General features: G+C 30.1%; 2 protein-coding genes across 7 annotated transcripts in view; one reads left to right on the top strand and one right to left on the bottom strand.

Moving 5' to 3' along the window:
• On the top strand, positions 1–5165 carry LOC130446683 (cyclin-dependent kinase 4). The gene is made up of 7 exons (XM_056783067.1): positions 1–177; positions 472–528; positions 584–804; positions 860–1105; positions 1697–1857; positions 3101–3239; positions 3320–5165. The coding sequence occupies exons 2-7, from the start codon at positions 477–479 to the stop codon at positions 3407–3409; spliced, it is 909 nt and encodes a 302-aa protein (XP_056639045.1). The 5' UTR covers positions 1–177; positions 472–476; the 3' UTR covers positions 3410–5165.
• A 1858-nt stretch (positions 5166–7023) lies between these two features.
• The window catches only part of LOC130446432 (uncharacterized), a 55964-nt gene continuing 41099 nt past the window's right edge, over positions 7024–21888 (bottom strand). For 2 of the 6 annotated variants that reach the window (XM_056782694.1, XM_056782698.1), the window contains exon 2: positions 7024–8093. In XM_056782694.1, the coding sequence (XP_056638672.1) occupies positions 7123–8093 (971 nt within the window). In that variant the 3' untranslated portion in view covers positions 7024–7122. Of the gene's footprint in view, positions 8094–8182; positions 8237–10648; positions 11194–20314; positions 20541–21888 lie in introns of those variants that run through there. The other 4 variants (XM_056782693.1, XM_056782696.1, XM_056782692.1 and 1 more) reach the window with 4 other exon arrangements.

Here is a 21888-nt window from a genome sequence, read left to right on the forward strand (position 1 = left end):
GTCAATTGTATTCTGTCAAGTATCATTTTTTGATTTTCTACAACATGTTGAACTAGTGAGAAAAGTCGTCTATTTTTATATTTATTTATATATTTATATTTATTTGAGTATAAATGTTTTTATTTCTTCACTTTAAGTTATAAAGTGTTAAAAATATAACTTTTTATTATTTTTACGGTATGTATATTTTAGAATAAGTAAATAAGATTTTATAAACATTAATTGAAATATTTAATTACGCTAGCCTTTCTCAAATATCGTGTATTTATTTTTGTATATCCTATTATATATTAAAGTACTTAGGATAGATATTTTATTGGACAACCCGTTGTGTATATTTTAATTTGTTCGATCTTTTGTAAGACTTTTTCATGCTTTCATTTCAAATCGGAAAACTATAAAAAATGATTGATACAATTTTATATCTTTACATTATATTTGAATTTTTCATGTTTTTGTGGTTTTTTATAGAGATAATGTCATTCGACAAAAGCAATACATATGAAGCTCTTAATAGAATTGGAAGGGGTAAGTTTTTTTTACTGTAAACTATGTAGTGAATAAAATTATATATCAAATTTAGGAGCGTATGGAACAGTTTATAAAGCTAAAGATAGGAAAACAGGTAATGATGTAGCTTTGAAACGAGTATGTGTACCATTAACTGAAGACGGGATTCCAATGAACACATTGCGAGAAATTGCTTTACTTCGTCAACTAAATACATTCGATCATCCAAATATTGTACGTCTCTTAGATGTATGTCATGGACAACAAATGGAAAAAGAACTCATCATGTACCTAGTATGCTTTAACTTCATTATTCAGCTGAATTTTTTAGTAAACCAATAAATTTCAGGTGTTTGAACATGTAGAACAAGATCTAGCTACATACATAGAAAAAAATTCAAAAGGTTTCTGCTCAATAGAAATTCGTAATCTTGCAAAAGAGATACTCCAAGGAGTCGACTTTTTACATAGTAACAGAGTCGTACACAGAGATTTGAAGCCTCAAAATTTGTTAGTAACACATGATGGTCATATCAAATTAGCAGATTTTGGATTGGCTAAAAGCTATGATTTCGAAATGCAGTTAACTTCTGTGGTAAGTTTTCTTCTTCTGTAATCTTCTGTAAATGAGAATTAAAACAAACAAGGTAACAATGAGGTAGGAATGATTGAATGGAGAGAAGTAACAAAAAGTGAAAAAGATTGAAGCCAATGGTACATACATAAACTTTACAGCTGTAAATATATATTAATGAGACTTTTGACAATGAAATTAAGTAAAAAACAAAATATTGTATCCACAGTATAACATTTGAAGAAGTTGGACATCCTAATTTGCTGCATTTATATAACTAATAACACCAGATGAGGAAAAGGTCATATCTATCTCCTTGGATGATTCCAAGGTATTAGATTACATTTTTGTGCAAAGCTGTGGTATCTAAGATTTGATGAAATATCGTGTGATTATTTTGGGTGTTACTTGAAATGAAGAATGCAGAGAGTTTGTATGGATTAGAGGTCATCTCAAATAGTATCTGGTGTACCACTGGGTTTAATAGTTGTTTCTTGCATATATTATATTTGTATATAATACTACTTTTGTTAGAATTATGCTATTTAGGCATCTTTTATTCACCAATTTCTTAAAATTATTGGTTTTTATATAAAATATGCTTCTTTTAAGGTGGTCACATTATGGTACCGAGCACCGGAGGTTCTTCTAGGTCTCACATATGCAACACCGGTTGATATTTGGTCTATTGGTTGTATAATTGTGGAGTTGTATAGCCTCAAACCTCTATTTTGCGGTTGTTCCGAAGGCGATCAGCTCAGCAAAATTTTCAGGTATGCTGATACATTTTACATATCTAAACAAAAATATTTATTTTTGTTAATTTAGAATTGACAATGAGATAAAAATATCAACTGATATCATGTATTTCCTCGATTTTTATATAATTTTTCGTTATTATGTCAAAAACTTTGCTTTATTCCTTTTTATAACATTCTTGTTTGTTTTTCCTGTTATTTTGTCAAATGATTTTCTCAAAGAAAGTCTCTAAAAGGACAGGAAAAATCCTACCACACTTGATTCGCTTCAGTATAGAAGCAATCTAGGTACATATCAGAACCTTGAAGAAGAGCCAAATCCTTCAGATCAATCAGCATTACTTAGTTTTCACCTAAAATTATGGAAAAAGCTGTCGATAATTTTTCACGTATTTTTCTGTGTCACTTTTTAATTGTTTTCAGAACTCTTTTGGGTTAGTAACCAGGATTCATACTCTTACAGTACAATTGGCCTGATCATTGCTCCATCTTTGTTATTTGTTATTTTCCCCTTTTGGGGGAAAATTGTTCTACTATCTTTTGCTATCCGATTTTCTAATTCTTTCACCTCATCATTCGTATCCTTAATCAGATCTCCTAGATAGTCGAATTATTCAACTATTTCAAAATGTTTTTCCCCCTTTTCCGTCCTAAAAGGTCTTTCCTTATCTCCATTCACCCTGAGATCGAATCTTGTTGTTTCCTTTTCCAATCTATTATAGACTTTTTTCAAATTCCACATTCGGGATCTGGCTAATATTCTTCCGGTAGTAAATTAAATCTTATATTTGTATTACTTTTAATGTGAGACTCAAAAATTCATTATCCATTATCCTGACCAAAACTTTATGTATAACATCCAATAATGTAGCACTTCTTGTCACCTAAATAATACCGTGTTGTTCCAATCATCTTCTTGTCTACTTTTTCTTTTCAGCATGGAGATTCTTTAATTATTTTTCATTTGCTATATTTCACGTTTTATCTCTGTGTCTGAAGGTTCTTCTACTTCCCTTCTATTGCCCTTCTCTGCTGACTGTTGTTCCGGAATTTTTTTTGTTATAATTCAGTTCATTATCAACTTTTCGATCTACAGAGTTGGTCTTTCTGATTTTTATCTCACCTCCTGAAGAGTTTGCTTCTATTGCTTTCAGTTTTTCCTCCATGCATTTTCTTTTTTTGGTATTCTGCTTTTGCCTGTTTTCTTGCTTGCATCGTGGGTCTGTAATGTGTTGTATAATCGAATGGGTATTTCTAGAATAATTGGTAAACCATCAGAGAAAGAATGGCCAGAAGAAAATGTGTCCATAAAATGGAATTCTTTTGACGTTATTAATACAATCACCATAGAAGAGATAATACCGAACATTTGTGAAACGGCTTGTGATTTGGTTATGGTAAGTACAATAATTATCGAATTTTTTGAAGAAAATTTCGTTTGTAATAAATTTTCTATAAAAAAGATTATTTGCTTCAGAGTATGCTTACTTTTGATCCGAAGAAAAGGGTGTCAGCACTTCAGGCATTGAATCATCCGTTTTTCACTGAAGAACCTCTGAACACGTAAATACAATGAAAATCGTTTAGGCAAAAGAATTTTATAGAAAACTGTAAGAAATTTTTGTGAACATTTTGCTTAAACATTTTTTTTATATAGTTTGATTGCAGTTTATTTTTTTTCTCCCAGGGGCCGTTCATAAAATACGTCACGCTAAAATCAGTTTTTTCTGACCCCCTCCCCCCAATGTCACGCTTTCTGTGACCCCCCCTATAAATATCGTCACAAAAACTTACCCCCGCCTTTAGATGGTAAATTTCATTTGATAGTACACAAATTTTGAAAATTTAAATATTCATTTAGTTTTTATAATAAAATATGATAAATATCTTTCACAACAAATAAATAAATAATATTTTTATTAATCAGAAGTCCAAGAATTCTGTAAATGCGCCGAAATATCTATAATAGGTATTGCAGCATATTCTTCTTCATTTATTTCAAAACTACCCTCCACTTCATCGTCATCTATCCATTCTGCATTTTCCATGCCAGCTTCAGGCTGAAGTTTCACTGCAAGACGGGCAAATAAATTAAGATATTTACCATCTTCAGAATTCACTTTCAATACCTTTAATCTGTTTTGAGTTTTTTGTAATTTAATTGGTGGAGGCAAAAATCCGTTTGGTAGTAAAATTCTCAAACTACTTCTAGTTTGGCCACAGCAGTCTTTGTCTGAGCATTTCAATATTTGTAATAAGTATTGTGATTCACAAACATGTTTGTGGTACCAATCATTAATTAATATTTGTGCATCATCACTATCTTCTTCTTTTGGTGCAATATACTCTGCATCTACGTCATAACCATTGACTTTTAATGACTTCCAAATACTAGCTAAAGTTGTCCCTGCATATTCAAAGTTTTTTTTCTCAAAATCTTTATCTACAGTTTTACCGTAAGAATCTAAATGTGACCCATAATGCTCGTAAGGCAAAATTAAGCCAGCAAGCTCGTGACTTAATGGAGCCATTCTCCTTTCTACATGATTGTAAGCACTCCTGCTGGTGCATTTGTAACAACAAATAAAGCATCTAAATTAAAATCACGAAAATGCTGGATAGCATAGAATATTACTTTTTTATAACGAGGATTTTCGTCAGGGCCCCCATCAGCAGAAATGATCACAACAGGTTTTGGCGATCCAATATTGTTGTAGGCCAAACTTTTAAATGACTCCAGTTCAAAAATTTGTTTGAAATCATCAGCATGTGTCTTGGCTATCGAACTAGAATGTTTGCCACTTCGAATAGCTATAAATGTTGGTCCTGAATAAGTTACTTTTGAAGGATTTCTGCTACATCCGGTTGCTCAAGACAAACATCCTCAAGCTTCCTTTTTTTTATTGCACGGGATTTCGATGATCTTTGTTGAGCTAATTGTTTACGCTTGAGAGATTTTTTTTTCAGTTTCTATTTTTTCTTTTCTTTTAGTTTATTTATTTCTTTATCAAGTCCAGCTGTAGACAATCCAGAATCTCTTTGCAAAAGTAATGAATTTAAACTTGATTCCATAACTGAAATTTTTTTTGCTCTCATCTTGGGCGGGTGGAGCAGTTTTTGAACAATGCATTTGAACAGTAAAAAAAATACTTATTGAAAATATTTTAATGAACAGCGAACGTCACATTGTCATACACCCCCCGTCCCCCCTTGTCACACTCAGCAAGAGCCCTCCCCCCTTAAGTGCGAACGTATTTTATAAACGTCCCCCCAGTTGTATGTGTATCATTTATTTTTTAAGTAAAAAAGAAGTATTTTTGTAACTTTTTTTCATTTAAAATCCTTATTCATCATCCTAAATTCACACAATTAATTTTTAATTCTATACAACTCTAATTAATTGACAATTCAAAAGAAGAAAGAATTTTTTTCAGTGTGGTTTTGAGTGTATTTTGTTTCAGTATAGTTTTGAGTGTTTTTTTTTTTCAATATAGTTCTATAATTGCTCATATAATCAAGATTATTTTGGTCCCTTTTTTATAAAGAATAAAATAATATATACAAAAAAAACTTTAATTCTATTTATTTTATCATATATACATAAACATTTATTTAAAAAAAATATAAATATATGGACATCTTTATTTCGATATTATTAAAATAAAAAAAAATTATTGTCCAAAAACTTTTCAAATTTTCAACAAAACAAATCGATACTTATTTCGAATACCCAGTATATCCAATTAAGGACTGAAATATTATAAAATGATTTTTTTTTAAATTCATATAACATTTTCAGTGATTAAGGGTGATAACAAGTGGATATCATCTATGTATGGGGTTGATTTAGTTTTTATCAGATATAAATTAAATATTCTTTGCTGTATGCATTATTCTTACAACAAAAATATTTAAAAAATATGTAGCATCATGAATAAGTGACAAATATTAATTCCAGTAAGTCAAAAAATATTTTAAAGACTGATTTTATCAACATAAGAACTTAATTTAATTAATTTCTAACATGAAATAAGATATAGTTTCTTTAAATGGGTTCTATCAAAATTTGATACATTACAGTTTATATAAAGTAAAACCTAGTCTGGAAAATATTCGGAGTTATATATATATATATATATATATATATATATATATATATATATATATATATATATATATATATATATATATATATATATATATATATATATGTATATATATATATATATATACATATATATATATATATACATATATATATATAAATATACAGGGTGTTTAAGTTTACATTCGTTATAATCATTTTTTTCTGTTTTTGTTTCACAAAATTTAACAAACTAATTAAAAAAAATCTGTAAAATGATGTATAAGGGACTTAAATATATTGTAGTAAGTTCTATTAACATTTTCAACTGATTTTATTAACATTCTATAAATAGAACTGTAAAATGAACAAGAGTTTTCGAAAATATTCTAAAAAGACATTTAGGAATATATATGAAAATGCAATTTATATAGAGAGAAATGAAAATATGGAAACAATTTAGGGTTATATGGAATTATATACTGGGTGATTTATTGTTCCAATGATTGGAATATTTATTTCCTATTTCTCTCCGTTTTTGTTCCTAAAAATCTAACAATTTAATTCAAAAATATCAGTAGAATGGAGTATATGTGTTTTATATTGATTTTGGTAAGTTTTATTAACATTTTGAACTGATTTTATTTGCATTAAGACTTAGTCACCAAATGGAACCATAAAATGAACAAGAGCTTTTGAAAATATTGTAAAAAAGCAAATTTATATGTAATAGCAGTTTATATAGGGTGATACCGATTCTGGAATCTATTTGGGGTTATGTAAAATTATATACAAGATGATTTATGGTTTCAATTAATGCAATATGTTATTCTCTATTTTTGTTCCACAAAAACCAACAATTTTGTCTAAAAAAACTGCATTAAGATGTATTTGGATTCTAGTAAATCTTCACAATATTTTGAACTGATTTTATTAACATCAAGACTTTATTCTACCAGTAAAGCAACAAAATAGTATTTGAATATTTGAGAAATGGACAATAAACAAAATTTATTGAAAATTTCAGTTTATACAGATTAAAATACTACTGAAAACTATTGTCTTAACCCGCAAAAAATTATATACAGGAAGATTAGTTTTTAATAAAATTTCAAAAAAACTATACAAGTTATTTTCGAAATACTGGAGATTCGCCATAAACAACATAATTTTACTTCAAATTCTTAAAAATAATTTTATGTACACGATTTTTCACTACCAACTTCTGGCACCTCTGATAAAAATCTATCAACTCTCTGTCGATATTCTAAACTACTTTCAGCCTTCGGTAAATCTCCACTATCTTTTTTTGGTAAATATCTCGCAAGCTTCTCTCCTGAAGGAAAATGATCTAGAATATCCGAAGGAAACGTGCATTTACCGTTTCCTTTTTTCACAGTTGAAACTTCCACATGTCTTCCTTTACTTATAATCATATCATCCGGATACGAAGACCTCATTCCGACATAAGCCACTTTAGCAGATAATATTGACCACATTAATCCAATCAAAGACAATATTATAATATTCATAGTTAAACTGAAAGTTATAGGGGAAATCGTGGCTGCTTCGTAAATGTAAGTGTCATAATTGAAATTTAAATTCAAACAAGTTAGTAAGGAAAATAGTAATCCAATTAAAGCAGTTATTGTAGAAAACGTAGAAGCTACAAAAAAGAAAGTAATATTTCTATCAATGTACCATCGTTTCCAAGCTATTGTACCAGTAATGAAACATAAAGCGAACCCTGCAGCCATTAAAAAACACCCCGAACACATCAAAGTTGGTAGGTCAACATAAGTTTGGGAATTTTGTAGAATTGTATTTGAATCCATTTTCCTATACGAATCAATTTCGTTTTTGTATGTTTTATTGGTAACGGAATCAAAATTTTCTATATCACTATTGTTCGTTGAAGAAAAGATTGAAATCTCAGTCTCGTTTTGGTTAAAAGAATTGTTCGTAGAAGATTGTACTGTTAATTTTTGTACAATCAAAACCCCCATCAATATAGAGTAAAAACATAATTGCAAAAACACCACACTAAGTCCTATCACAATCGAAGCGGAATATCTTCTTTCTGAAGGATATTGTGATTGTAGTACTCTATTAGTTTTCGTCTTGATTTTAAAAATCCTTTCCATGTTGACGGTGAAACAAGAACATCCTGCAACAAATAAAAAAACTTTATGAAGTTCTAAATTAACAATCTACTGATATCGATAATTTCCTTTTGATTTGAATAATTATTCTAACCTAGAAATGTTAGTCTATAGCCATAGATAAAAGATATACAGCATCGACTTAAGTGCGTTCCACTAAGCATTCACGATAATGACAATCTCGACCGTTTCCCTTCCACTTAGTCCAGAGTGTTATAATCGTAAACCTAAATGGAAGCGTTTTTGCGTTGAGATAAATATTAACGAATGGCAAAACAGAAAAAATAAAACAAAAGCTTTAAAAGGTTATATTATAATTTGTAAGTCATTGAAATTTTTACTGGAGTGGTTAACTAATTAACATTTAAGTAAAATCTACGGTAATAGTAAAATATTTAGTGGTGCGTCACTAGAATGCTTAAAAAGTACTTATAATATCCCAAACCACATCAAATAATGAGATAAATTATGGTTACAATCAACGTGGCTTAAGTTTTGAAAATGTCGCCAATTCTCTTCACGCTCACTTCGACTCACCTCTTAATTAAGGGTCATCGTGAACGTAATCATGAGTGACGTTCTAGTCGCTATGTGGGACGCCTAAAGGTCATCTGAGAGTTGTAACCTATATAGAAAAGTTACTTTTATTTCTAGACCAGCCCTAACTGCGATAAGTATTTTATATATTATGGCATTCATTATTGAATACACAAATAGTACATCGAACATCAAAGTACAAATTAACGATGTGACGTTTGGCACTTTCAAAACGCACACGTCAAAATGCTCATTGACTCACTCCATTCCGCAATAGTCGTGACGCACGTCCATTCTGCAACGTATGATTGTGCCCTTATATTTGAACGAATAACTTTTGGGAAGAATAGGAATAGAAAACAACAAAAAAAACTAACATAAAAATAACCGTTTTCCCAAGTTTTCAGTCTGTATTTATAACAATGTTAGCCAATCACTTTTCGTCATTGAATAATCAGAAAGTTTTATTTTTTTAATTTGAAAACCGTCAAAATATAGTTTAAAACTTAGTTACTTTGAAACTTGTTAGATGTTTGAGTGGAAATCCCATCTCTATAATATGTCTATATTAAGAAAATACGTGAACAATTTGACATATAAATAAATATTTTTTATTAATAATTGACATATGCCATTAAAACTACAATAGATAACCGAAGTTTGACATCACGGCCGTCATTTTGTTATTATTCAATTTCCAAACAAAGTTTGTGGAGTAGTGTGTATTCTTTAAAGTTATTTAAAAACTGTTTAATTAATTTACTTTTGTAGAAGATGTGTTTTGTGCCAGAAATTATTTATTTGCACAATTTATCAAAGACAATACGAAAAAATCACAAATCACTAAAAGTATATACCATCGTCAATGCAGTTACAACTTTGTTTGGAAAGTGATCGCTGACCCGCGGTATGTAACGTCAACACTCACTTTATAAACTCTATAGTTGCGTTCGGTAATGCTGTTCGCTGAACAGAGATCGCTTGTTATCACGTGATATTGTTATTGCTGAACAGAAAACAGAAAAAAAAATTTAAAATAATTGAAGTCAACTGTTGAGAACAGTAACTAGTGAAGTTTGGATTCTTATGAAAGTAGACATGCAGACGTGTTAAATGATTATTTGCTATAGAGCAGTGGAGAATTGATTCGTACTGAAGTTGGCTATTAAATCGTGACTTGAGAAATGTCAAATGAAACGTCAAAAGTCAAAACAGATTTAACAATCTTACAGGATTAGGAGCAAAGAGATTTTACTCGAGAATGTATGTATATAATATAACCGAATGCGAACCGAGCAGTGAGATCGAACGATACCGAATAATCAGAGTCATCAGATGTGCAGAAGCGAACGCAGTATTATACAAGGTCTGGCTATTAAATCACGAGACTGGTTACGAAAAAGGGTTTTATTATAAAAATTATTCTACATTCGAATGCTCCCCTTCAATATACTATATATAATGTAATGTTTTTGAATTAATGATATTCAATAGTCTACAAAAAACAGACTTTATATTCGCATTTGATTTTGTTGTTTATTGTGCATTCAAACCAGCTAATTGCATATTCTATTCAGCGGTTCGTCAGTAAAATAAATTTCCATATCAACTATTTCTTAAAATGATTCTATCAATTTCTTTATTAAAATAATTAAAATTTTGTTGCTTCAATTTCAATTCACAACAAAAGAATTTATACGTTTCGATCTAGAACTTTATTATACCGTTAAATGACTGTCGTTGTTTTACAATCTACGAACTGTAATTTACTTTTTTATTGTTACAACTATTAGACCGTTTCTTTTCGTTTTTTATCATTAGCAGCTTTAAAATCGAATTTCTAGAATTTTTTAAGCAAATTTGTTATTCTAACTAGACTCTATGTACCAGGTGGCTCCCGCTCAGTAATACTCAGTACTACTAAGTTCATATAAAACAATAATTTTATTATAAACTTGCGGTCAAGTTTTTCAGAACCATCTTCAAAGAAAATTGCCGCCAATGAATAGAGTACAAACCTGACCTTGAAACTTCTGGAAATTCCGTAGACAAAGCAATAATGGTACTTCTGCGGTTTTCTTTAACCATTCTGTGAACTCGTTGAACCAGGTCATCTAAAACGACAAATCTGCGTCCTTGGCTCCCTTCATCATGCACATCTTGAAACTTTCGTCACCATCACACATAAATTTTTCCTATACACACGACTCATTCTCCGATGGATTTCTGCAGCTTTATAGCCTTCAGCCTGTAGAAAACTTCGCAATTCACACTTGGCGGAAGCATCAATAAATACGGACATGGTTACGTGGCTGCAGCACAACGCCGACTGACGCCTGAATGGCGGAGTGTGTAGTGCGAGATCTTCGCAGCCGCCTTCAGCGCATGCTCACTTACTTCTGCCCGCGTAGCGTCTGTACGGAGCAATCGGAGGTTGATAAAAAATACGGCCCTCGTATATGCCTTCAAACTCTTATTTTTAACCTTTAATGTTCAAAGTATACGTATTAAAAATGGGTTAATTACGAAATGATGACAAAAGTATGTTTCTAATAGTGAAGATAAACTGGTTTAATTCTATAAATTACGCAATGTCTGGTACTACTTCTCATTGGTTTCAACACGTTAGGTATTGTTCGAATGATAAAGTATACTCTGATTCTTATTGTAAATTACCGTGTAATAACGATGTATTTGTTTTGAATTATGAAACTTTCTTTTCGTGTAATTCGCTTAACATTATTCATAGACGGTAAGCAATTTGTTTCGTAATGCCATAACAGTTATTCAGTTATCTGTGACTAACGTTCGAGACTTTATACATCATTATGTGAATTGTTTATTATAATTTGCGTGAATTTTTCTCGATTTTTTAAATGAATATTTACAGATCTTTGTTTTTATAAGCTTTCTGTTTAAAATAAAATAGTTAAAATGTCACTTAAGTCAGCTTAGCAATAAGAGCAGACATAAAAAACAATAAACGAAACATTGAGTTCTATATAAGTGCAGTATTACGAAATTTTTTGCTGGGCAAGTTCTCGAGAAAGATTAATTTTTTTGAGACATTACTTTTTCCGAGTTTTCTTGGAATTATAAACTCGTGTGGTCCCGTTAGGTTCTGTATAGTTATATGATGGTCTAATGTTAATTAGATCCTGCTGAAAAAATTAATTTTTCACAAAAAAATGACTATCATTAGCGAAAAATAGTAGAATTGTGCGGCCTTTTAAGGCTTTAAATAATCAAATGCTCGACTAATGCCGATTAATTGCTGCAAAATAAATGAATTTTTAGGAAAGGTGCCGAAAAAAATTAGTTTTTCCGAGTTTTCTCAGTAGAACACTATCATTAGTGAAAAATTGTAGATTTGTGCGGCCTTTTTGGGCCTAAAATAATCAAATGCTCGACTAATGCCTATTAATTGTTGCAGAATAGATGAATTTTTAGGAAATGTCAAGAAAAAAATTAGTTTTTCCGAGTTTTCTCAGTAGAACACTATCGTTAGTGAAAAATTGTAGACTTGTGCGGCCTTTTAAGGCTTTAAATAATCAAATGCTCAACTAATGCCGATTAATTGCTGCAGAATAAATGAATTTTTAGGAAAGGTGCCGAAAAAAATTAGTTTTTCCGAATATTCTCAGTAGAACACTATTATTAGCGAAAAGTTGTAGACTTGTGCGGCCTTTTTAAGCTTTAAATAATCAAATACTGGACTAATGCCGATTAAATGCTGGAGAATAAATGAATTTTTAGGAAATGTGCTGAAAAAAATTAGTTTTTCCGAATTGTCTCAGTAGAACACTATCATTAGTGAAAAATTGTAGACTTGTGCGGCCTTTTTAGACTTTAAATAATCAAATGCTCGACTAATGCCGAATAAATGCTGCAGAATAGATGCATTTTTAGGAAAGGTGCCGAAAAAAATTAGTTTTTCCGAGTTTTCTCAGTAGAACACTATCATTAGTGAAAAATTGTAGATTTGTGCGGCCTTTTTGGGCCTAAAATAATCAAATGCTCGACTAATGCCTATTAATTGCAGCAGAATAGATGAATTTTTAGGAAATGTCACGAAAAAAATTAGTTTTTCCGAGTTTTCTCAGTAGAACACTATCGTTAGTGAAAAATTGTAGACTTGTGCGGCCTTTTTAGGCTTTAAATAATCAAATACTCGACTAATGCCTATTAATTGCAGCAGAATAGATGAATTTTTAGGAAATGTCACGAAAAAAATTAGTTTTTCCTCGTTTTCTCAGTTGAAAACTATCGTTAGTGAAAAATTGTAGACTTGTGCGGCCTTTTTAGGCTTTAAATAATCAAATGCTCGACTAATGTCGATTAATTGCTGCAGAATAAATGAATTTTTAGGAAAGGTGCCGAAAAAAATTAGTTTTTCCGAGTTTTCTCAGTAGAACACTATCATTAATGAAAAATTAAAAATTAAAATTAAAATCAAATGCTCGACTAATGCCGAATAAATGCTGCAGAATAGATGCATTTTTAGGAGACGTCAAGAAAAAAATTAGTTTTTCCCAGTTTTCTCAGTAAAACTATATCATTAGTGAAAAATTGTAGACTTGTGCGGCCTTTTTAGGCTTTAAATAATCAAATGCTCGACTAATGCCTATTAAATGCTGCAGAATAAATGAATTTTTAGGAAAGGTGCCGAAAAAAATTAGTTTTTCCGAGTTTTCTCAGTAGAACACTATCATTAATGAAAAATTGTAGACTTGTGCGGCCTTTTTAGACTTTAAATAATCAAATACTCGACTAATGCCTATTAATTGCAGCAGAATAGATGAATTTTTAGGAAATGTCACGAAAAAAATTAGTTTTTCCTCGTTTTCTCAGTTGAAAACTATCGTTAGTGAAAAATTGTAGACTTGTGCGGCCTTTTTAGGCTTTAAATAATCAAATGCTCGACTAATGTCGATTAATTGCTGCAGAATAAATGAATTTTTAGGAAAGGTGCCGAAAAAAATTAGTTTTTCCGAGTTTTCTCAGTAGAACACTATCATTAATGAAAAATTGTAGACTTGTGCGGCCTTTTTAGACTTTAAATAATCAAATGCTCGACTAATGCCGAATAAATGCTGCAGAATAGATGCATTTTTAAGAGACGTCAAGAAAAAAATTAGTTTTTCCCAGTTTTCTCAGTAGAACACTATCGTTAGTGAAAAATTGTAGACTTGTGCGGCCTTTTTAGGCTTTAAATAATCAAATACTCGACTAATGCCTATTAAATGCTGCAGAATAAATGAATTTTTAGGAAAGGTGCCGAAAAAAATTAGTTTTTCCGAGTTTTCTCAGTAGAACACTATCATTAATGAAAAATTGTAGACTTGTGCGGCCTTTTTAGACTTTAAATAATCAAATGCTCGACTAATGCCGAATAAATGCTGCAGAATAGATGCATTTTTAAGAGACGTCAAGAAAAAAATTAGTTTTTCCCAGTTTTCTCAGTAGAACACTATCGTTAGTGAAAAATTGTAGACTTGTGCGGCCTTTTTAGGCTTTAAGTAATCAAATGCTCGACTAATGCCTATTAAATGCTGCAGAATAAATGAATTTTTAGGAAAGGTGCCGAAAAAAATTAGTTTTTCCGAGTTTTCTCAGTAGAACACTATCATTAATGAAAAATTGTAGACTTGTGCGGCCTTTTTAGACTTTAAATAATCAAATGCTCGACTAATGCCGAATAAATGCTGCAGAATAGATGCATTTTTAAGAGACGTCAAGAAAAAAATTAGTTTTTCCCAGTTTTCTCAGTAGAACACTATCGTTAGTGAAAAATTGTAGACTTGTGCGGCCTTTTTAGGCTTTAAATAATCAAATACTCGACTAATGCCTATTAATTGCAGCAGAATAGATGAATTTTTAGGAAATGTCACGAAAAAAATTAGTTTTTCCTCGTTTTCTCAGTTGAAAACTATCGTTAGTGAAAAATTGTAGACTTGTGCGGCCTTTTTAGGCTTTAAATAATCAAATGCTCGACTAATGTCGATTAATTGCTGCAGAATAAATGAATTTTTAGGAAAGGTGCCGAAAAAAATTAGTTTTTCCGAGTTTTCTCAGTAGAACACTATCATTAATGAAAAATTAAAAATTAAAATTAAAATCAAATGCTCGACTAATGCCGAATAAATGCTGCAGAATAGATGCATTTTTAGGAGACGTCAAGAAAAAAATTAGTTTTTCCCAGTTTTCTCAGTAAAACTATATCATTAGTGAAAAATTGTAGACTTGTGCGGCCTTTTTAGGCTTTAAGTAATCAAATGCTCGACTAATGCCTATTAAATGCTGCAGAATAAATGAATTTTTAGGAAAGGTGCCGAAAAAAATTAGTTTTTCCGAGTTTTCTCAGTAGAACACTATCATTAATGAAAAATTGTAGACTTGTGCGGCCTTTTTAGACTTTAAATAATCAAATGCTCGACTAATGCCGAATAAATGCTGCAGAATAGATGCATTTTTAAGAGACGTCAAGAAAAAAATTAGTTTTTCCCAGTTTTCTCAGTAGAACACTATCGTTAGTGAAAAATTGTAGACTTGTGCGGCCTTTTTAGGCTTTAAATAATCAAATACTCGACTAATGCCTATTAATTGCAGCAGAATAGATGAATTTTTAGGAAATGTCACGAAAAAAATTAGTTTTTCCTCGTTTTCTCAGTTGAAAACTATCGTTAGTGAAAAATTGTAGACTTGTGCGGCCTTTTTAGGCTTTAAATAATCAAATGCTCGACTAATGTCGATTAATTGCTGCAGAATAAATGAATTTTTAGGAAAGGTGCCGAAAAAAATTAGTTTTTCCGAGTTTTCTCAGTAGAACACTATCATTAATGAAAAATTAAAAATTAAAATTAAAATCAAATGCTCGACTAATGCCGAATAAATGCTGCAGAAAATATGCATTTTTAGGAGACGTCAAGAAAAAAATTAGTTTCTCCAAGTTTTCTCAGTAAAACTATATCATTAGTGAAAAATTGTAGACTTGTGCGGCCTTTTTAGGCTTTAAATAATCAAATGCTCGACTAATGCCTATTAAATGCTGCAGAATAAATGAATTTTTAGGAAAGGTGCCGAAAAAAATTAGTTTTTCCGAGTTTTCTCAGTAGAACACTATCATTAATGAAAAATTGTAGACTTGTGCGGCCTTTTTGGGCCTAAAATAATCAAATGCTCGACTAATGCCGAATAAATGCTGCAGAATAGATGCATTTTTAAGAGACGTCAAGAAAAAAATTAGTTTTTCCCAGTTTTCTCAGTAAAACTCTATCATTAGTGAAAAATTGTAGACTTGTGCGGCCTTTTTAGGCTTTAAATAATCAAATGCTCGACTAATGCCTATTAAATGCTGCAGAATAAATGAATTTTTAGGAAAGGTGCCGAAAAAAATTAGTTTTTCCGAGTTTTCTCAGTAGAACACTATCATTAATGAAAAATTGTAGACTTGTGCGGCCTTTTTGGGCCTAAAATAATCAAATGCTCGACTAATGCCGAATAAATGCTGCAGAATAGATGCATTTTTAAGAGACGTCAAGAAAAAAATTAGTTTTTCCCAGTTTTCTCAGTAAAACTCTATCATTAGTGAAAAATTGTAGACTTGTGCGGCCTTTTTAGGCTTTAAATAATCAAATGCTCGACTAATGCCTATTAAATGCTGCAGAATAAATGAATTTTTAGGAAATGTCACGAAAAAAATTAGTTTTTCCGAGTTTTCTCAGTAGAACACTATCATTAATGAAAAATTAAAAATTAAAATCAAATGCTCGACTAATGCCGAATAAATGCTGCAGAATAGATGCATTTTTAGGAGACGTCAAGAAAAAAATTAGTTTTTCCCAGTTTTCTCAGTAAAACTCTATCATTAGTGAAAAATTGTAGACTTGTGCGGCCTTTTTAGGCTTTAAATAATCAAATGCTCGACTAATACCTATTAAATGCTGCAGAATAAATGAATTTTTAGGAAACGTCACGAAAAAAAATAATTTTTCCGAGTTTTCTCAATAGAACACTATTATAACCTAAAACTTGTAGACGTCACGATAGAAATTATTTTTTTTAAATTTATTTATCAGGTGATTATTATTGCCGAGGAATTATAGACAAATGTGGCCTTGTTCCCCGAAAACAGGAGTGAATGTCACCAAATCCACGCAAGAATAGAAAATTGACAACGGAGGAATTAATTATGGAAGCCATTTACTTCAATTATCTATTGATTTTGCACATTTAAATTGCTTTTCCAACTTTTTTCTGAAGTCAGCAGAGCAGCCAATTCCTAAAAAACTTGCACAACTGCCTGCACAAATTACTCTGCTATCTTTAGAGAAATATATTTAAAGGGAAAAGGGTAACTGAAAATCATGTTTTTAATTTTGTTTTAATAGAAAATATACAAACAAATACAGAATTATTATTTCATTAGATTATTTGAATAATTAAATACTTGAAAACTTCAAAAAAGTGTTAATATAAAAGAGTTTAATTAAAAATAATGTTCAAACTACAGGTAATATTCTAAGTGAGACGTATCACAGCAGCAGCACATCTTTGGTATTCTTTCAATCAAAATAATATTGTTTCATATCTGACCAAAGTTAAGTTAAGCTCCTTTATGGTTTGCGGTCGCGAGACAATGGATTTTGTTACTGATCCCAACCACGCTCTACGGGATTCAGAACATAAGACATAAGACATGAATCAAAATAAAACTGTGACAGCGAAAGCTTTGACATGCAATGAATCATGGGTATATACATATGAACCCACAACAACAATTGAGTGGATGGGTCTTTCAAGACGAGCCAAATCAAATAAAAGTTTTTCACGCACAAAGCACCTCGAGGTTTTTGAACAGTCAAAACATTGAATCGATGGATAATCCGACGTTATTTGGTGCCCAGTCATTTCTTATTCAGGCAGATCAAAAATAAATTGCGGGGTCAACGTTTTTTTATACCTGAAGAAGCGATTGATGCGTTCAAATCATAGGTAAATCAAAGGAAAACATGCATCTCAAAACCTAAGTAGCAACCTTCGTTTTGACCGACACTTGATTCCTATATACCTGTCTTGTCGTTTCAATACAATCAACTCCATTAAGACAAATTCTTCCCCAAATCATAATTGTACATCCTCGAAAGGGATGAATTCGCTGCTCATAAGTTGCCTGGGGGTCTCAAATTCTCATTAAGGTTTCTTCTTCTCATTGATATCGATACAGAAACAGGAAATAATCCAATAGCCCGCGAAGATTCTTCGACGGTTAATTTTCTTCTTAGCGAGAGTATAAAGACCCAATTGTACCGTTAGATATTTCTTTGTTATGTATTCTGAACTTAGCTTAAAAAAATTAAATACAAAAATTTCCAAAAAGCAACACTAAAATCAATTCACTTAAATAATATATTTTTTAAAATGTCTTTATTGGAAAGAATGTTTTTTCAAATAAATTTATTGACAAAGTGACCTTGTCCTAGATATAATGAAAATATGTTAGAATATATTAAATTAAATATAAATTAACGTTGCTTTTTAATATAGCAACGTGATATATATGATGGTACTAACACGTGACTGTAAAGAATTATTACATATCAAATTAACCGTTGTAGAACTAAATTGATGATTTGAAATTGCGTTTTTTCAATATACGAGTGTTGTCCCACAAAACAATAGACGTTTTTCGAGTAAAATTCGTTGGTTGTATCTAGAATACTCGTCAATTGATGAGTAACTCTTATTAATTTAGGAAAAAAGAGTATTTTTGATAAACAAAGGATTTGGGAATCAATGGACGATTATTAAGTAAAATACGGTCCTGTTTTTGATTTTGGACCAAATACTCATTGACTGATGTGTGCCTTTTATTAATTTGGAAAAAAATAGGTTTTTTACAAATAAATATTTGATTTGGGGACTGATTAATGAATCATTTTTAATTAAAATTACGTTCTGTTCTTGGCTGTATCTAGAATACTAGTCAATTGATGAGTATCTTTTATTAATTTAGAAAAAAGAGTGTTTTTGAAGAACAAAGGAATTGGGACTCATGGACGATTATTAAGAAAAATGGGATTCTGTCATTGAATTTGGACTAGATACCCATTCATGATTTATTTCAATGAATAATGGACTTTGAACTCATTAATGGACGATATTCATATTTTTCTGTTGAATGTGTACTCCGTATTGGCAATAATTGATGAGTATTTTGTATAAATTCGGAAAAATTGGATATCTCTTATTAATTTAGAAAAAAAAGTATTTTTGACTTGGGACTCATCAATGGCAATTATTAAGTGAAATAAAATCCTGTTATTGATTTTGGACAAAATACTCATTGATTGATGAGTCACTTTTAATAATTGGGACTGATTAATAAACCACTTTTAAGTGAAATTACGTTCTGTCCTTGGCTGCATGCAGAATTCTCGTCCATTGATGAGTAACTATCGTTAATTTAAGAAAAAAGAGTATTTTTGATAAACAAAGAACTTGGGACTCATCAATGGACGATTTTTAAGTAAAATGAGGTTTTGTCATTGAATTTGGACTAGGTACCCATTAATTGATGAGTATTTTATATTAATTTGAAAAAAATTAGGTTTTTTAAAAATAAATATTGGAATTGGGACTGATTAATGAATCATATTCAATTAAAATTACGTTCTATCCTTGGCTGTATACAAGATACTCATTAATTGATGAGTATTATTTATTAATTCAGGAAAAAAGAGTATTATTGATAAACAAAAAGACTTGAGGCTCATCAATGGGAGATTTTTAAGTAAAATGAGGTTTTGTCATTGAATTTGGACTAGATACCCATTAATTGATGAGTATTTTATATTAATTTGAAAAAAATTAGGTTTTTTAAAAATAAATATTGGAATTGGGACTGACTAATGAATCATATTCAATTAAAATTACGTTCTATCCTTGGCTGTATAAAGGATACTCATTAATTGATGAGTATTATTTATTAATTCAGGAAAAAAAGTATTATTGATAAACAAAAAGACTTGAGGCTCATCAATGGGAGATTTTTAAGTAAAATGAGGTTTTGTCATTGAATTTGGACTAGGTACCCATTAATTGATGAGTATTTTATATTAATTTGAAAAAAATTAGGATTTTTAAAAATAAATATTGGAATTGGGACTGATTAATGGACCACTTTTAATTGAAATTACGTTCTTTCCTTGGCTGCATGCAGAATACTCGTCCATTGATGAGTAACTTTCATTAATTTAGGAAAAAAGAGTATTTTTGATAAACAAAGAACTTGGGACTCATCAATGGACGATTTTTGAGTGAAATGAGGTTTTGTCACTGGTTTTAGGTTTTTCAAAAATAAATATTGGAATTGGGACTGATTAATGAATAATTTTCAATTAATATCACGTCATCTGATGAATATCTTTTATTAATTTAGGAAAAGAGTATATTTGACTCATTAATTGATGATTTCTTTCATTGGCTAATGGACTTTTAACTCATTAATGGACGATATTCATATTTTTTGTCGAATATGTACTCCGTCTTGTCAAGTTATTAGCTCATATTTCTTACATGTGTATTTCCACTTAACTTCAAACGTAATCCATAATCTTATATTTGAATCAAAAAATTCAATGTACATTCAAACTTTGATTTTAAATATTATAAAAATAAATAAACTTACCCAATTAACATTATTCATATGATTCAATCCATCCAAATGGAAGTATTTTTTCCTTACATAATCAACAACAAAAGAAATAAAAACACGAAACTACTCGTAAATCACTGTAAGCTTTTAATCTGCAACTGAATACGTTTTACTGGTTACTGTCGTTGCATTACAATGTGGATGGTAGTCCTATCATAACAAAGCTGTTGCCGGTTTTTGCGAATAAATATTACTGTCACTGAAATAATGTATGAAAACATTAAAATTTAGTTAACAAACAATCGAAAATTCGAGAGTATTATCGCGTACAGTACACGTATTTTGTCGAAAAAGGCTGATGGTACAGAGTCTCATTAAGGCCCGACTGGATTTTTATAGTATGTCTGTAGTTATGTGTCAATTAATTATCAAAATATTATGATAAATTTATTAAAACAAAAAAATGATTCCACATCACAATTATTCTATGCAATGAAAAATAATTTCATAAAAAAGTGAAACTTTTTGTATATAGGTATACAGGGTGTCCCACGATGAGTTAAAACTATCTGTATATGGCAAAATACTTACAGTAAAATCACGAAAAATTCGTTTTGGTTTTCGGATACGATCTTTTTAACTAAAATGGACTGTAACTTTGTTATTTTAAATGGAACACCCTGTATATTAATACATAAAAATCTGCGTAAAATTTCAGTATACTTATGTCTTAAATTTTTTTTCGAAAAATGCATACGTTTTGAGTTATTAATTTTTTTGTAAAAAATTTGACCGTTGCAAACCCTTATAAATTATTTTTTTGCGAGGATACCCTAAAAGATATGAAAATGGTTTCTATTCGGTTGCTTTTAGCAAGTTTAGACGTATTTGAATCTATGTTGAAAAATTTTTTGTTTTATACAGGCTTTGTATAAAAAGTGTTTAAAATTTAACTTCATAAATATCAAATTTCTTTATCTTTTTAAATAAAACCACCCGGTTTTTTCTATTTTAATGCATTCAGGGGTAAAAAATAAAGCCAATTTATATATACCTTCTTTACCTAAACCTTACCGTTATTCAGATATTAAAAGTTTTCTGTAAATGTTTAGAGAGTCGGAAACGACTAAAAGATGGAATAGGATCAGTAAATACAATTTGATTCAATTTTTTTTACAGACTGGATAACAGTGAGGTTTATGTATAGGAAAGTATACATGAATTTGCCTTATTTTTTATCCCTGAATGCATTAAAATAGAAAAAATCGGGTGGTTCTATTTAAAAAATGAAGAAATTTGATATTTATGAAGTTAAACTTTGACAACTTTTTATACAAACCCTGTATAGAATGAAAAATTTTTCAATATAGATTCAAATACGTCTGACATTGATAAAAACAACCGAACAGAAACCATTTTCATATCTTTAAGGGTATCCTCGTAAAAAAATAATTTATAAGGGTCTGTGACGGTCAAATTTTTTACAAAAAAAAATTAATAACTCAAAAAGTATGCACTTTTCGAAGAAAGTTTTTAGACAAAAGTATATTAAAATTTTATGCAGATTTCAAAAATGTATTAATTTACTGGGTGTTCCATTCAAAATA

Source organism: Diorhabda sublineata, chromosome 7 (assembly GCF_026230105.1).
Source record: "Diorhabda sublineata isolate icDioSubl1.1 chromosome 7, icDioSubl1.1, whole genome shotgun sequence".
NCBI lineage: Eukaryota > Metazoa > Arthropoda > Insecta > Coleoptera > Chrysomelidae > Diorhabda > Diorhabda sublineata.

Coding starts and splice junctions, on each gene's coding strand:
- LOC130446683 (XM_056783067.1), top strand. CDS start 477: ATGTCATTCGACAAAAGCAATACATATGAAGCTCTTAATAGAATTGGA. Junction 1,106..1,696: donor AAATGCAGTTAACTTCTGTG/GTAAGTTTTCTT, acceptor GCTTCTTTTAAG/GTGGTCACATTATGGTACCG. Junction 3,240..3,319: donor CGGCTTGTGATTTGGTTATG/GTAAGTACAATA, acceptor TATTTGCTTCAG/AGTATGCTTACTTTTGATCC.